Source organism: Schistocerca nitens, chromosome 6 (genome assembly GCF_023898315.1).
Source record: "Schistocerca nitens isolate TAMUIC-IGC-003100 chromosome 6, iqSchNite1.1, whole genome shotgun sequence".
Lineage (NCBI taxonomy): Eukaryota > Metazoa > Arthropoda > Insecta > Orthoptera > Acrididae > Schistocerca > Schistocerca nitens.
The window spans coordinates 529,212,342-529,227,785 of record NC_064619.1 but is presented as its reverse complement, the minus strand read 5'-3'; the positions used below and the strand labels follow the sequence as shown (position 1 = coordinate 529,227,785).

Sequence of the window (15,444 nt, the reverse complement as noted above, 5' to 3'; positions counted from 1 at the left end):
TTCATATGACTGAACTCTTATGAAAGATACATTTTCAAAATACTTCTGCGATTTTGCTCTTGAACTGTTTGTCCCTCTGCTTTGTACTATATTTAAGAAATAATTATTAAATGCATTTGCTACCTGTGAATCATGATTTACAGCCCTTCCATTCATTTCAGTAGTGATGCTGTCTTGTTCTATTTCTATGGCTGGCTGTCCTGTCTCTCGTTTCACTACATTCCATATAGCCTAAAGTTTGTTGTCAGAAGTATTTGATTTCTGACATTATGTGCACATTCCTTGATTTTTAATAATGTTTATTAGCAATTTTGAGTAGTTTTTGTAGTGTGCAACTACTGAAGGATCCTTTCTTGTTCTTGCCAAAAGATACATTTCCCTTTTTGCTTCAACAAGATACTTTAATCCCTCGAGAGAGCCACTTTTTTTTTCCATGGCTGTTTAGTGTCCATTCTGATTAGCTTATGCAGAAAGCTGTTCTCAAATAATGATATGAATTTATCATGGAATTGCTTAAATGTCATGTTAGCATTTGATTCATTATAAATTACATCCTATGTCATCTCCTGTAAGCTATTCTTAAAAACAGTTGTCCTAGAGTCATTGATTATTCTAACTGATTTCCACTCAGGAGTATCAAATTGTAAGGCATGCTGTTATTTATCCTAACTAATGTGCATCATTATCAAAGAGTGCATTTGTCAGTGGATAAACAGGTATATTTTTGCTCTGAACTTCATCAAAGAAAACATTATGAATTAGGGTTCTACTGTCTTTATCCATCTGTGCTGGAAAGTTACTACTGAGATCAAATTGTAGGGTCCGAATAAGATTTCCAGCTCTCATTTTTCCTATTAGAATCCCATAGAAAACCTACACTGAAGTCAGCATTAACCATTAACTGCTTGCTGCTGTCCGACAGATAGCACAGTAAGGAATCCATATTCCTCATAAATAGTACAAAATTTTCCAGTGTTGATCTATATACAGTTACAATTAAAAGTGAACTGTTTTTCAGCATAAATTCACAAGCACACACTTCCGTGTACTGATCACTACAAAATCTACTTGTCTCAATGTTTTTGAACTTATGTTCTGTCTTAATCCACACATCAGCTCCTTTTCCCATGTTATTGCTGCAAAAGTAAGCTGCAATACTGTAACTTACCTAACCCTTTGGTTAGAGTCAACCACAGAGAGTAGTTGGGTGTAAAACAAAATTGTCTTTGGGTGTTGCACTATGTTCTGTAATCCTCATATGGAAGTCTAGTATGGCAAATAATCCAAATAAGTACCAAAAAATCACCAGTTAAGGCTGAAAAACCTGGTTAAAACTGTTTGCTCTATGAAGCATGAGACATTTCCTGTTGGTGATCTGTAAGCTGTCAGAAAAACTGGCTCATGTTTTTCCTGGCCCACTATTGTGGCACAGCATTCAAGAAAGCTTCTCAACACAACATTTCTGTTGAAGGGCTTGTACTTCACTCCATTTCTTGCATGTATAGCCACTCCAGTTTCTTCTTAATTTGTTATGCAATAGTATCCATCCAAAAGTATTTGTTCAGTTTCAATGAGTTCCATGTCATGTTCTGGTATGCAAAATACATCTGCTGACATTCCATCTGTGTGGATACTAAAGTTCACCTTTTTCATTACTGAGGCACTTGATATTTTGGTGGAAGAGCTGTTTCAACCTTAAATATATTTATTCTGCGGCTGAGGCTCTTTAGAGGAATTTACAGTAAAGAGGATTAGGGAATGCACTGCAAAACACAAGGTTAGTATAGACACTGCTTTGGTCAGACTGAAAACTTTTAGTAATTAGTCATGCCAGTATCCTCGTATCAGAACCATTATAATTCAACCATGATACATATCATGAACTGAAGTTAGAGGTAATGCATCAATCACACCCATGTGCCTTTGTATCCTGAGTGATACAGAAAGCTCTAAATTAACACAGTCCACTAAACAATTCACCCAGGGCTTAGCATACCGCTCAAAGAGTGCAAAGAATGCTGTTCACACTAGTGTGATAGTGTGACATGTCGATGTGCCTGGTATTAGCTTCAACTATACATTCAGGTTGCAGTCAAAACTGATCCCTGCACCCTATTATTATATTATCCTCTATGCAAAGAATCATCCCCAAAGAGCTAAATCACAGATGACACCAGAGCCCTGCACTTGGCGTAAAATTTTTTATTCTTGTACTAATCATGTCCCGACCACACTCTGAAAACCACTGTGTAGTGCATGACAGAAAGTAATTCCCATTATACCATATGTTAGGGTTTCTTCCCATTCTATTTGCATGTGGTGTGCAGGACAAATGACCACTTAAATATGTCTGGATTCACTGTAATTAATGTAATCGTGTCTTCCTGTTTTTGATGGGAGTGATATGAGGAAAGGCAGTAGTGTATTCCTAGATTTCCCACTTAGTAATGGTTCTTAAAACTTTGTACAAGGCTGTGCTGAAAAGTAATGCTACCGAATTTTTATGAGAAAACTCTTAAAGCTTTTTGAATAAAACAGTTATTATTAACATTCTACATCTTTATTCTTCATGTCTATACATTTACAACTCCCTGCTGTTAGAGGGCTCCAAATTGTAGCATTTAACATGGCGGTGTGTAACATTACTATGTCAGTGTGTGAGAAACGTATGCTGTAGTCACGTTTCAATTTTGGAGAGTTTGTTCACACAGAGCACCTTCTCCTTCAGCATGACAATGCCAGATTACATACGAGTGCTGTGATGATATCTTTAACTATCCGGTGTCTTGGTTTCACAGTCATTGATCACTCTCCATACAGTGCCAACTGACTTTCATCTGTTTCCAAAAGTTAAACAACACCTTTGAGGCCTTAACTCCGATAGTGGTGAAGCAGTGTGAGCAGATGTGAGGGTGTGGCTCCATCAAGAAAATCAAACATTCCACAGTGATGGTATCAACAAACTGGTCTCTCATTGGGAGAAAAGCGTTCTTTGCCAGGATGACAATGTTGAGAAATGAATATGTAGATATGAAGAATAAAGATGTAGAATAGTGATAATGTTTATTTTGTCTAACAAGTTTGAAGAGTTTTCACACAAAAAATCTTGTGGCATTACATTTCAGCACACCCTTGTAGACAGGGGTAGTAGGCTTGCAGGATGGTTGGCAACTATCACAAAGCACTTGCAAATCTATGTTTTCCAACATTTTATGATTCTCCCATGGATCAAACAAACATGTCACCATTTGTGCTGCTTTTCTTTGAATACATTTGCTCAACAGCATCAGTCACAGTGAAAAATTCTTTTTGATGATGGCAGCATATTATAGTCACTGAGAAAACAAAGGAACTCACTGTATATGAAACAAATGATACCCTAAAGGAAGCCTGCAACTGGTCAATATGTAAGAACATTACAGTGATCATAAAGAAGACAAATAGTATGAATTCAGGTTTGAAGAGGAGAAAATGATACCATTAATAGGCTGCACAACAAACACAAAATTTATTGGACTAAATATTGATTGAAGTGGTGTGAACACAGATACTTGGAAACCAGCATGTAATGGCCTTAAAATGTTAAATCTTTTAAGCTGAGGTTTTGCTTGGACTAAATGTTATGCAGCGGTTAGAACTAAAGTTGAGAAAGGATTTGCTGAAACCAACCACGAGAAACCAGTGACTGACTCAAGTGCCCGTGCTACTTTTAACATTAGGATCTTATGCTGCAGGAATCTTTCCGATGGTGGTTGGCAGTTTCTTTAAAACAGATGTAGCAACAACTTGCAGAGCTGTCTACAAGGTATTGGTCTGCACTGGCTTACCGAAGAAAGAATTCATCAAAATGCCGATGGAAGAAAATGATGTGAGGAAAACCTAGCATGATTTTTATCAAATTATATGTTTTCCTACTGTTTTATGCACTACTGACTGTACCCATATCAGACCACCTGGTGGCAAAAGTGCAGACACATTTAGGTGATTTCTGTTAAATATATCAGGAATCTCAGATGCTATGCTTATTCAGAGTGTATAGCATTAGCATTTGTGCTAACTTGATTAACACTGAAGCTCCTTTGGTAGATCTATTTTTAGTGTTGTAGAATAGGGCTGGGCCCTGAACAGAGTTCGATTTCTGAACTAATGTAAAAATTGACGTCCTGTCAGTGATGATTATACAATCAGCCCTAAAAGTCCTCTCATCATTATGTAACCGACAGTGCCTTTTAGTTACAGACTATTCATATGTAGACTTAATTTTTAGCTATGGAATTCTTTTCTGGGGAACAAATGCTCAAAATATGATCACAGCTTTCAATCCCTATTTAGATGATGGTTTATTGCATTTGGGAGGTCACCTGCAGTATGCCAAGGCATCTAATGAAGAATGTTATTGTCTTATAGTAGAAGACCTCCTCTTCCACCCTTCCCCACTGCAGACACTTATGGGTGTAAGCACCTGGGTATTTCTTGGAGTGTGCATCTGATGGATGCAGCAGTCAGATGTCTTATTGCATTTGCAGTGTGTGCACAATCCATCCACAGTTCCTTTGTGTGTCACGTTGCTCCTCTCTCACACACATCAACATGGCAGACAAGTAAAGGGGAGCATTACGAGCACTTCTGGGATGGCTCTTGGGCAGGCAAGTAGTATGGTTCATCCATGCATGTTTTATTTTTTAGCAAGACCATGTCTCCTTGGAAAAGATGGCATTGCCACTGCAGCATGCACAGTAGGGATGGGAACAACATACTGGTTAAAACCAATACTGGTATTTTAATTTTGAATAACAGTTATATTTTTGTATTTGTATGATCTCGGTTATAACAACAACTGGGTAAAAAAACTAAAATATCAATTAGCCATAGCAGCAGTGCAAAAAATTTTTGTTTTCAAAGGAACCTTTTTTAAAGGAGGAGTAATTTTATTCATAAAATTTGCACTGCTTTGAAATATTGGATCATTATAGAAAGTGGGAAAAAGCAATCGTGCTATTTTAATAAAAATGCTGACAGAAACAAGTAACAAGCACATGGCGTAGAAATTGGTACTCGTTACTATGTGGCGTGGTCTATTAGGTGGTATGTGTGTCATGCAAAGTGGAAGACTTGCCTCATCTGGTCTATATGACAGTTTCTCACTGTTGTCATTGGGCATTAGTTGTACTACAGAATGGCACCATCACTAGTCTGGAGGAATTTAATGAAGTGTGGTATTAATGAAGTACAATGCTCCATTTGTTTTAAAAGATTAAAAATGGGAGAAGTCACAATAAACTTCTGATATAATATAAGGCAAAAACTTAGTTACAATAAAAATAGAAAGCTGATGATCTACTGCCTGTGTCTACATAACATGCCTTTATCTGTTTGTAGCCCTTGAAAGCAGATAAATTAAAATGAAAAATAGAGTTCTTCAACCTCAGTTTGCACCCTTTAACACTGACTATTCGTAATGTCCAGATAGTGGTATAAATCTCGATTACATGATTTTTGAGCAGTTTGAAAAAATTAGAAACAACAGGAGAATACTGGTGATTTTCTGTGGTAGTCAGCCACTTATCACTTTCTGAGAAAAGCACCAAATAGTGGACAGACTAAGTTTTATTTTATTTGCCTATTTCACTTAATATTTTGTTTGCATGTATCTTGAAACTGAGAGAATTAAAAATTTTTATATTTTGTTTGCTTTCTATATTTATTACAAAAGAGAGAGAGAGAGAGAGAGAGAGAGAGAGAAGAAGAAGAAGAAGAAGAAGAAGAAAATAAAAACCAAAAATCAGTTATTTTCAGAAACTGGTTATTCTAAGCAATTTTAACACTCTAGTTAAAAATGGTGTTGAAAAAAAAAACAAAAAACGATATAACTAAAAATTGATTGTTTCTGCAATAACTGCCATCCCTAATGCACACGAACTAAAGTTCATAGATAACACACTAAACTTATCATAAAATTCTATAGTGAATAAAAACTCTGTACTCCTATTTCAGAGGAGAATAGAGGGGGGACGGCAGGAGGGGGGTTTCAGGCATCTATTGAGCCTCTTGTGGATGCCTGTGCAGTTGGTTATACCATTGGAAATAGACCACGGTGGAGAAGATTCGGAAGAGCAGCAGAACTGTACATTTTTGTCCTAATATGCATGTTATTTATCTTTATGTTTATGTTCACAGAATACATTTTATTTACTTGTCACTATTATAATAAAGTGTGACTGAGTTAACACACTAGTTAAATTTCTTGCTGCTGGTTTCTGTCTGTCATTGGTAGCTCATCACAGGAGACACAGAGATCAACATCCTAAAAGGCTGCTCACTGAGCTGAAAAAGAAAGCAGATCTGGGACTAGGTGTTAGGCTTGTCATACATTTACATTATGAAGATTTAAGAAACAGACCTGGAACAGACAAGGGATTTAATAGGAAAAATTCTTTCAGGTGGTCTATGGGCAAATTTGAGTGTGTTCTGTAGATTTGTTTGTAGATTTTCCCTTCAGAACAGGAGTACTTATGAGATGGAATATGTTTGAGCAACAGGACAGAGGTGATGGATTTCATGTTGAGGGGAAAAAAGAAAAAAACAAAACACAGATTGGGAAACCAAGCAACAGCTTAATACTGTAGCACTACAAACATATAAATAACAGAGCAAAGAAGAGGACGAGGTCTTCAAGATGACAGCCTATCCGCCATGTATTGGAAATGTTACTGGAAAAATATGCAAGTACTTCCAAAAATAAAGTGATCATCCTTCCTCCATCAAAAATATTGGCACTTCTGATATTGGTCAAAGAGAACTTAGTGCTGCACAAGGCATGTGTTTATAAGATACCATGCAAGTGCAGCAAATCATATAGGGGCAAATGATATGCACTGGCTGGGAGTGAATATGGAACACTAGTGGTATATTCACCTCCTACAACCCAGCAGATCTGTTATCACAAAACACTGCATTTTTACTGGTCATTTGATGAAATATAATACAAAAAAAATTGTGGCCCATACTTCAAACTTCTGGAACTCCATTATCTGAATCAGTGGAAATATAAGAGTCTGAGGCTCTTATCAATTGGGACAACAATTTACAATTGGATTCTGCATGGAATCCTGTCAGAAAAACTTAGCTTTCTGCATAGCTGAATCTATTCTGTGAATTTGCTGTATAAACACAGTCGATCTGTCATGGATGAGGAGAGTTTTCAACAGGGACATCACCTTCTGCTGCACAGATACTTACAGCAAAAGTGCACATGCTCAAGCAAAGCATGCACAGCAACAACTGGGTACACCATGCATTAAACAGGGGATCTGAGTGTAGCATAAACAGCATACAACCAAAGATGACCAGAAGATTAGATGCTGAAATATCATGGCAGAAAGTTACAGACATCCAGCAGTTTGTGATTCTTCAATTTCTCCAGGCGTATTTTATGACGAAATAAATCTCGGGTGAACACCCTGGTATGAGTGCACACCTGATGATGGCAACGTGGTCGATTGCCGAAATATTGTGTCCTATGCACACTCATACCAGGCTGTTCACCTGAGATTTATTTCATCATCCAGCAATTTGCTTTAAGTTTTAATATTCCATATTAATTACTTTTTACACTTCATAACAAGTAACACTATTTTATTTCTTGCTTTTCATTAGTAAATCTTCATTTAAATCTAGGGACCACCCATAGATGCAAAATGACAGAATGTTAGTGAAAAGAAAAGAACATTGGATATGTAAACAAACACACAGACATGAATGTGACAAATATTCAGTTTTCACTTAAGACTAGAATTGATATTTGGTTGTTTTGTACTGACCATATATGTTCCTTGATCACAACCACAGTAGCTACTTTCCATTGTGTAACTGCGTTTAATGCCCAATTGCCTCCAGACAGTAACCCTTGCAGTTGATTCTCTGTTCCTCTCAACAGCAAAACTGCACAATGACAGAGCAAATGCAGGTGACAAGTCTTTCATTAAATTTGGGAGCATCTGGGAAGGAGAAGAGATTTCCATTTATACTTACTGTCAAACCAGTTACTATGATTACTACTCAACAAAGCACGCTGCACACAAACAAAGGCATAACTGAAATTCGATAGCAATAGTATAAACACATCATTCCCATGTGCTACTAAAAATTAATTATTGTCAGCCAAGTATCAGTTAAATCTATATATTGCAAACAGATACACAAAAAATTAATTCTGACATAAGTAATTAGGAAACTGTCCTCTTATTGGTGTGTGATTTATTTTAATAAATTAAATCTGAATATTACTGCTCACATGTAACTGAGAGAAAAAAATTAATGATATGAAATTACTAATATCTGACACACACTTTTACCAATTTGAATGTACATGAAGCTCCATATTATCTACTTCAATGTGGACCCAAGACTGTACGGATAACCAAAAAATGCAGATAATCCAAAACACACATTTTTACTGGAAACTGCTATTTACTGTGCAATACACAATAGTGTACTCTAAACTAAAATATTCTTTCTAGGTACAATGTATTTCTTTCAAAAATCACTTAACTATGCACGCATAATCTAAAAAGGGTACAGTTCAAACCACGATAATCAGGAGTTTGCTGTATATTGTGGAACATTAAAGACAGTCAATGACTGATTGGCAGGAAATAAAGTACAAGTATCAAGTGAGAATGTGTAGTCAGTATTATCTTCATGAATGATAGTACATTTAAAGGTGGTTTTAAAAATATTGTGGTATATGTTTTTATGAGCAAAAGAATTGAGTGTATTCTTTTTTGATTTATTTTTGTTTATTTTGAAACTTTATACACAAGTGAACCTCCTAAGTGCGCGAGTTCTTGTAACATCTGATACAAATGGATTTAAATAGTCTGCAGTGTCAGGCTTCAGAAGAATGAGCCATAATGTGCATACTGCATGTTTATAGCTGTCTGTACAAAGTGGGCCAGAAGACAGGTTCAAAAACTTTTCCAGTAACTTAACATATAGTTTCAAGTTACATGGATCTGGAAATGTATCCTAGGTTAAAAGTAATGTTTCCTGCCCATAGTAACCCTATTTTCTGGTCAAGGTCACTTGAATTACAACAATGCAGGTGACACTCCATGAAAATATGGCATGTGATCATGTTCTTTTTTGTTATCAAGGCGATACTGTTGTAAACATTTGTGTTATAATCACAGATACAAGCAGAGTCACACTGAAAAATATCTTTTTCTTAGAGCATGAGTGCATGAAAATAATGGGTTAGACATATGAAGAAATAAGAGAAAAAAAAATTTTAATCACTTCAAGGAAGAAGCCCCAAGGAAGGCTAATCTTTGGAAACTGGAAAGAAGGCCTTTGCAACTGGTTATGCGACAGACGAACTGCATAGAGGAAAACCCAAGAAGTATGACAACAATAATGAAGTGAGTGAACACTGAAGTGCACCATTGCTGCATTCACCAGCAAAGCCGACAAGGAAGCAGCTGGCAGAGATGAACATTCCCAGAACTCAAAGCATCACTGAAGGAAGAATTTTGGTGCCAAGGGCAAATATGTGTATTACAAATCTTGAGTCATGATCATAATTTTCTAAGAGCAACTCACTGGCACAGAATAAATGAACTGTCATTTGCAAAATATACTATCAATCCTCTATCCAAAACTAACTCTGATGAATGCAATCTTCTGATTCAGATCATATGGTATCACTACAGTTCAGCAGAAAAAACACTCAAGAGTCCAACTACAAAATCACTTCCAGCAGAAATAAAAATCTATTCCGCTGTATTTTCTCTTAGCATATTCAGTCAGGTGCCATTTGAAATCTCTAGCTACTCTCCACAATGAATCGTTACATTAAAAAATAACAGTATATCCTGCTTGGCACAGCACAGATCACCACCAAGTCACATACAAATTGGACCAGAACAGAATTTTTTTAAACATTTTTCACAATTTTTTGCATCTGCGGATTCTTTTGTGGCTGCCTTAATCTCACCCCACTCTTGGCTGCCTGCCACTATTGAGCAGCTACTCAGTTTACAAAAATATTTTTCATAATTTTTTGCACCGGGGCATTCTCTGGCGGTTCCCTTATTTTTGCCTGGCTGTTGGATCCCTGCAGCTATTGAGCAGCTACTCAGTTCACTAATCATTCACCAGCAATGGTGTCCTATAACACGCATTAGGGTTTCTGCAACAATTTTCAGTTTCTATAACAACACAAAAATCCCACTTGTGCAGACAGTGTTCACTCATTTCAGCTGCCTATGTAACTTTCCATTCTAATATCCTACACAATGCTGTTTCTGAGTATAGTAATGTATGGCAGCTGATGTAAGTGGCCTGTCACAAAGCATACTGTTCATTTTGATTTGGCAACATCAATGAATTAAGTGACCATGATATGAATACATGATGTGATTTGTGCAAACAGTTATGTGCAACTTTTCCAACATGTGTGGCTTGTCATAAGGTTGTGATGACAGACGAATGTGCCGTGTATCTTGGCTACCAGTCTCAATATGTTTATATCTGAATGAAAGACAATCCTCATTATTATGAAGAAATTAACCAATACCCTCCTCATGTTATGCTATGGAAATGAAACGAGTGTTTGGCGTCACTGGCTGGGAGGCTCCTTGCGGTGCAGGTCCTGGTGCAGGTCTTATTACATTCAACACCACATTGGGCGAGCTGGATGGGGATGAAATAATGATGAAGACAACACAACACCCAGTCCCTGAGTGGAGAAAATCCCCAACTCAACCGGGAATTGAACCCAGGCCCACAGGACAGCAATCCGTCTCGCTGACCACTCACTATCGAGGCAGACATGTTATGCTATGGGCTGGTGTTACCAGTGACCAGATCGTCAGACCATATTTCTTCAATGTGTCCGTAAAAGGGAAATCATACCTCCAGATTTTATATCATTGCCTGTTACTTGAACTTGACATGCACACCACTGGATTCCTGTTTGAGACTGGTTGAACAACCAGCTTCTGTTATGGATTGGACATGGAGGGCTTCTTATATCGCCACCTAGAAACCCAAACATAATAATGTCCAATAATTGGCTGTGGTTCTTCTTAAAGGAAAAGATTTCCACAACTCGTGTGACTTCCATTGAAGAACTGAAAGAAGAGATTACCCATACTCCACGAATGCTCCCTCCAGAAATGCTGTGCCAGGCGAGCAGATGCACATGACATTGAATCTAACTCTACACCAAGAATGATGGTCACCATAAAGAGTGTGTTTGAAAATGTGTAAGAAGTATGTATGAACATTTGTTTCTGTGTCATTCCATTCTTGCCTGTATCTTGGTGTTAAATACAATTTCTGCTAGAGCTATGAAATCATTTCATGCTCCTGTTTGCCTTTCATGTAGCTTCTTCATACAATACAGTAACATAAAACATTTCTAATCTTGACTTCTGGCTCACCCTGTGCATGCACTGTACCCAGGAGTTCAAGTTCTCCCTGTCACTTTTGCCTTAATCATCATTTAACATGAAAAAAACTGTACAGTGTAAAAAAGAGTAGTGACAAAATGTTTCCAGTATAATTTGTCTTGAAGACTGATCCTGAGTTGGTAGCTCTTCAGTCTTTGACGAAGACTATCCACACCCCTGTGTCGTATTAACGTAATAAGGAGCATTGTACAGGGGTAACTGCAGTCTGAAATGCACTTCCTTATTCATTGGTCACTAAAGAGGAAATTTCTGTGGTGCAAAAAGTAAGTCAATGAATGTGTCAGTATCTGATGGAGGACTTACTCGGCCTGCAAATTACACCTTCTAGAACTTTACAATACAAGCAGGAATAATGTTTCCTCCTCCTTTACACATACAGTACTCCGCGTTATAGGAGAAGATGCCACATTGTGCTCATAAAGTCACAAAACCTCCCTACATGAGTAGCATTGCTTACAGGAATACAGAATACTGTTTTTAACCTATAAAAACTGAAATGAACAAACATACACTATGTGATCAAAAGTACCCCAACACTCCCAAAAACATACGTTTTTCATATTAGGTGCATTGTGCTGCCACCTACTGCCAGGTACTCCAAATCAGCAGCGCAGTAGTCATTAGACACTGTGAGGGAGCAGAACAGGGTGCTCCGCGGAACTCATGGACTTCAAATGTGGTCAGGTGATTGGATGTTACTTGTGTCATACCTCTGTATGCGAGATTTCCACATTCCTAAACATCCCTAGGTCCACTGTTTCTGATGTGATAGCAAAGTGGAAATGTGAAGAGACACGTACAGCACAAAAGCGTACAGGCCGACCTCATCTGTTGACTGACAGAGACCACCGACAGTTGAAGAGGGTTGTAATGTGTAATAGGCAGACATCTATCCAGACCATCACACAGGAATTCCAAACTGCATCAGGATCCACTGCAAGTACTACGACAGTTAGGCAGGAGGTGAGAAAAGTTGGATTTCATGGTCGAACAGCTGCTCATAAGCCACACATCATGGCGGTAAATGCCACACGACATCTCGCTTGGTGTAAGGAGCATAAACATTGGACGATTGAACAGTGGAGAAATGTTGTGTGGAGTGACGAATCACAGTACACAATGTGGCGATCTGATGGCCCAATAAACATCATCTGCCAGCGTGTGTAGTGCCAACAGTAAAATTCGGAGGCGGTGGTGTTATGGTGTGGTCATGTTTTTCATGGAGTTGGCTTGCACCCTTGTTGTTTTGCATGGCACTATCACAGAACAGGCCTACAGCTACGTTTTAAGTGGCTTCTTGCTTCCCACTGTTGAAGAGCAATTCGGAACTTTTAAGTCAGTTTCAGCCAGGTGTATGGATACTTTTGCTCACATAGTGTATGTATCCATATTTCCATAACAACAACAACAACAACAACAACAACAGAAGATGCTTTTTAAATAAAAACAAAATGCATCTTGTGTAAAATTTTTGGTAATTAAATGCAGTAAGCTTAAGATGGTAAACCAACAGTAACTGATAAACTTGCTTGACTATTACAGTATTGTAATGAACACCACACGACTGAGTGAGACTACATGAAAGGGCTGTGTTTATGATTCATAATTATTATCTTCCACAACAATAAGAATGTTGGCTGTTTCCTTCAGTCACAGCAGAGTTGAAGCACTTTTTCCCTTTCTTCCTCCCCATAAATTTACTTTATCAGTTTGATTGCAGAATTCTTCAAGTACATTCCTTAAGGCCTTAATCTTGTGTCTAAGTGACTTTGCTTTGTTTTCGTAAAAGAGCATACAGAATGAATGGTGAGTTCCAGTGAATGAAAGACAGGTACATGATGAGTAGTCTCGCCCACTAGAAGATATCTGTGAAAAGCATTAGCTGATGTGAGCTTTCAAAGGGCAGTTAGAGACAATGAAAACTTTTCTAATACCAAGCTAAGAGTAGCCTTCTGAATGGTAGAGACAATAGATAAAATTATCTTTCAATTTAAAATTATTTGATTTTTATCATTATGAACAATAAAAAATACATTTTCGTAGTATCAACATGTATGGATATGTTTACCATCTATAGTTTATTGACTGTTTGACCAGAATGCTTAAAATGTTTTTGTGAGAACCGCTGTTCTATACAGAGTTTAAACAGATGTACGTGTGTGTGTGTGTGTGTGTGTGTGTGTGTGTGTGTGTGTGTGTGTGTGTGTGTGTGTGAGAGAGAGAGAGAGAGAGAGAGATATCTACATACGAGGTAGTCAACTGGATTGTCTGGAACTGATCGGTCTGCTTCATTCCAGCTTTCAGAATTACAGCATCCATACAAAAAGACGTTCTTGCGACGTGAGTGACCATGGTAGTCACAGAACAAGTACGGGGGCTTCTTTAAAACTTTCGTGCAGTATTCCAGTAGACCCTGAAAATTGAGCACAAAAATGCACATCATATACTCTAATGGTACACAACTGCTATAATATTTCAACCAAAGTAGTACTACAAGTTGGAAGTGCTTATATGAATAAAAAATGTGCAATTTTGATGATTTTCATTTATATTTAGGATGCTTATTTGTGGATTTATAAATGCTTTTAAAAAGCATCGATTCCATGACACTACAAAGAGGCCAGAGCTGATGACTCACAAATGACAATTCCTTCACATGTCAAAATTTGTGGATTAAAAGCTTCCAATTTGTTTGCATTTTATTTTTTTTCCTTTTTTTTACTGCCTCTCTTTCAGTGAAATTCATTAATAATCCTTTTTTATACTTACATCTGTGAACAGGAAACTACCCTACTGCTATTGAGTCCAGTCACTGTGATCAATATGCCAGTTTCTCCATGTCATGTAATGCTTTGTATGGCGGGATTGCATCTGGCATGCCACTTAATATGCAATGCTGGAAATAATCTTATGGGAGATGTCTTACTCAAATGCTGTCAAGAGGTATTTACTTGAGTAAGGAGTCGTGTTACTGGACATATTTGGATACTTAAGGCAAGATACTAACTCTTGGCATTAGGTACTAGCATATGGTCACGTTACCCATACTGCACTTTTTCTCTCCCGACAGCTTTTCCACAGCCAAATAATTATGTTAAGCCAACAGTCAACTTCCCACCCAGCCTTTACTGTCTTTGACTATCTCCTAATCTGCCTTTCTCTGACCATCCAGATGCCTACAACTTTACTACTGTATGCCACGTGCACATAACATGTAGTCAGAACCATTACAGCTTCTACATCTGCCCAGATATAGACTGTGGTAGACATATGAATGAGGAGAGGTCCCCAGTGATAGGACTGACTTTTTGAAAACATCTATACAGTATTGTAGGTTAAGGTCCCAGGTGTCATACTGCACCCATTCACCATGGTGGGCCATCCTTTGCGAGTAATAGACAAAAAATTTTGGAATTTCATGTGCTTCTCTACAGTTTTAAAAAAGAAATGTTATTCAGGTCGGGTGCATAGCATAGTAGTTATAGTAAAAGCCTCATACGCAGACATAACTTTGATTACTATTTTTATTCAATTAATTGATATAAATGTATTTTTTATTCATATTCTTTTGTCACATCATTTTAATCACCAAATTAATTCTTTCATTGCTCCCATCTTTTCTTGCCACCATTTTTTCTCAGTTGGAATCTTTGTGCATATATAATTTAATTACTTTTCTTTATCTATCCTAATAGTTAAACATTTGAAAGTGCTGGTCTATCAGTTAAAAAACAAAAGAAAAAATAATCTCTTTATAGTGATTGTGCAATGCTGTCAGTGTTGTAATTTTCATCACAAGATGTACAGTTTCTTGGATGGTTTATCATACCAACATTTGTAACATAAATTCTTACTGCACTATTGACAAAATAACACAGGTGAAGTTTTAAACAAAGAATGGATTATAAGTGAAACGAAAGAACGACATGCTTGACAAATGTTATTAGCCTACAGCATAAGTGAATATCTC

The 15,444-nt window shown here is 37.3% G+C and overlaps 1 protein-coding gene across 5 annotated transcripts in view; it reads right to left on the bottom strand.

Moving 5' to 3' along the window:
* The window catches only part of LOC126262566 (cytosolic carboxypeptidase 1-like), a 524,760-nt gene that overhangs the window by 37,677 nt on the left and 471,639 nt on the right, over positions 1 to 15,444 (bottom strand). For all 5 annotated transcript variants that reach the window (XM_049959267.1, XM_049959269.1, XM_049959270.1 and 2 more), the window contains exons 20-21: positions 13,723 to 13,887; positions 7,821 to 7,997 (exon numbers count right to left, since the gene is read on the bottom strand). In XM_049959267.1, the coding sequence (XP_049815224.1) occupies positions 7,821 to 7,997; positions 13,723 to 13,887 (342 nt within the window). The remainder of the gene's footprint in view (positions 1 to 7,820; positions 7,998 to 13,722; positions 13,888 to 15,444) is intronic.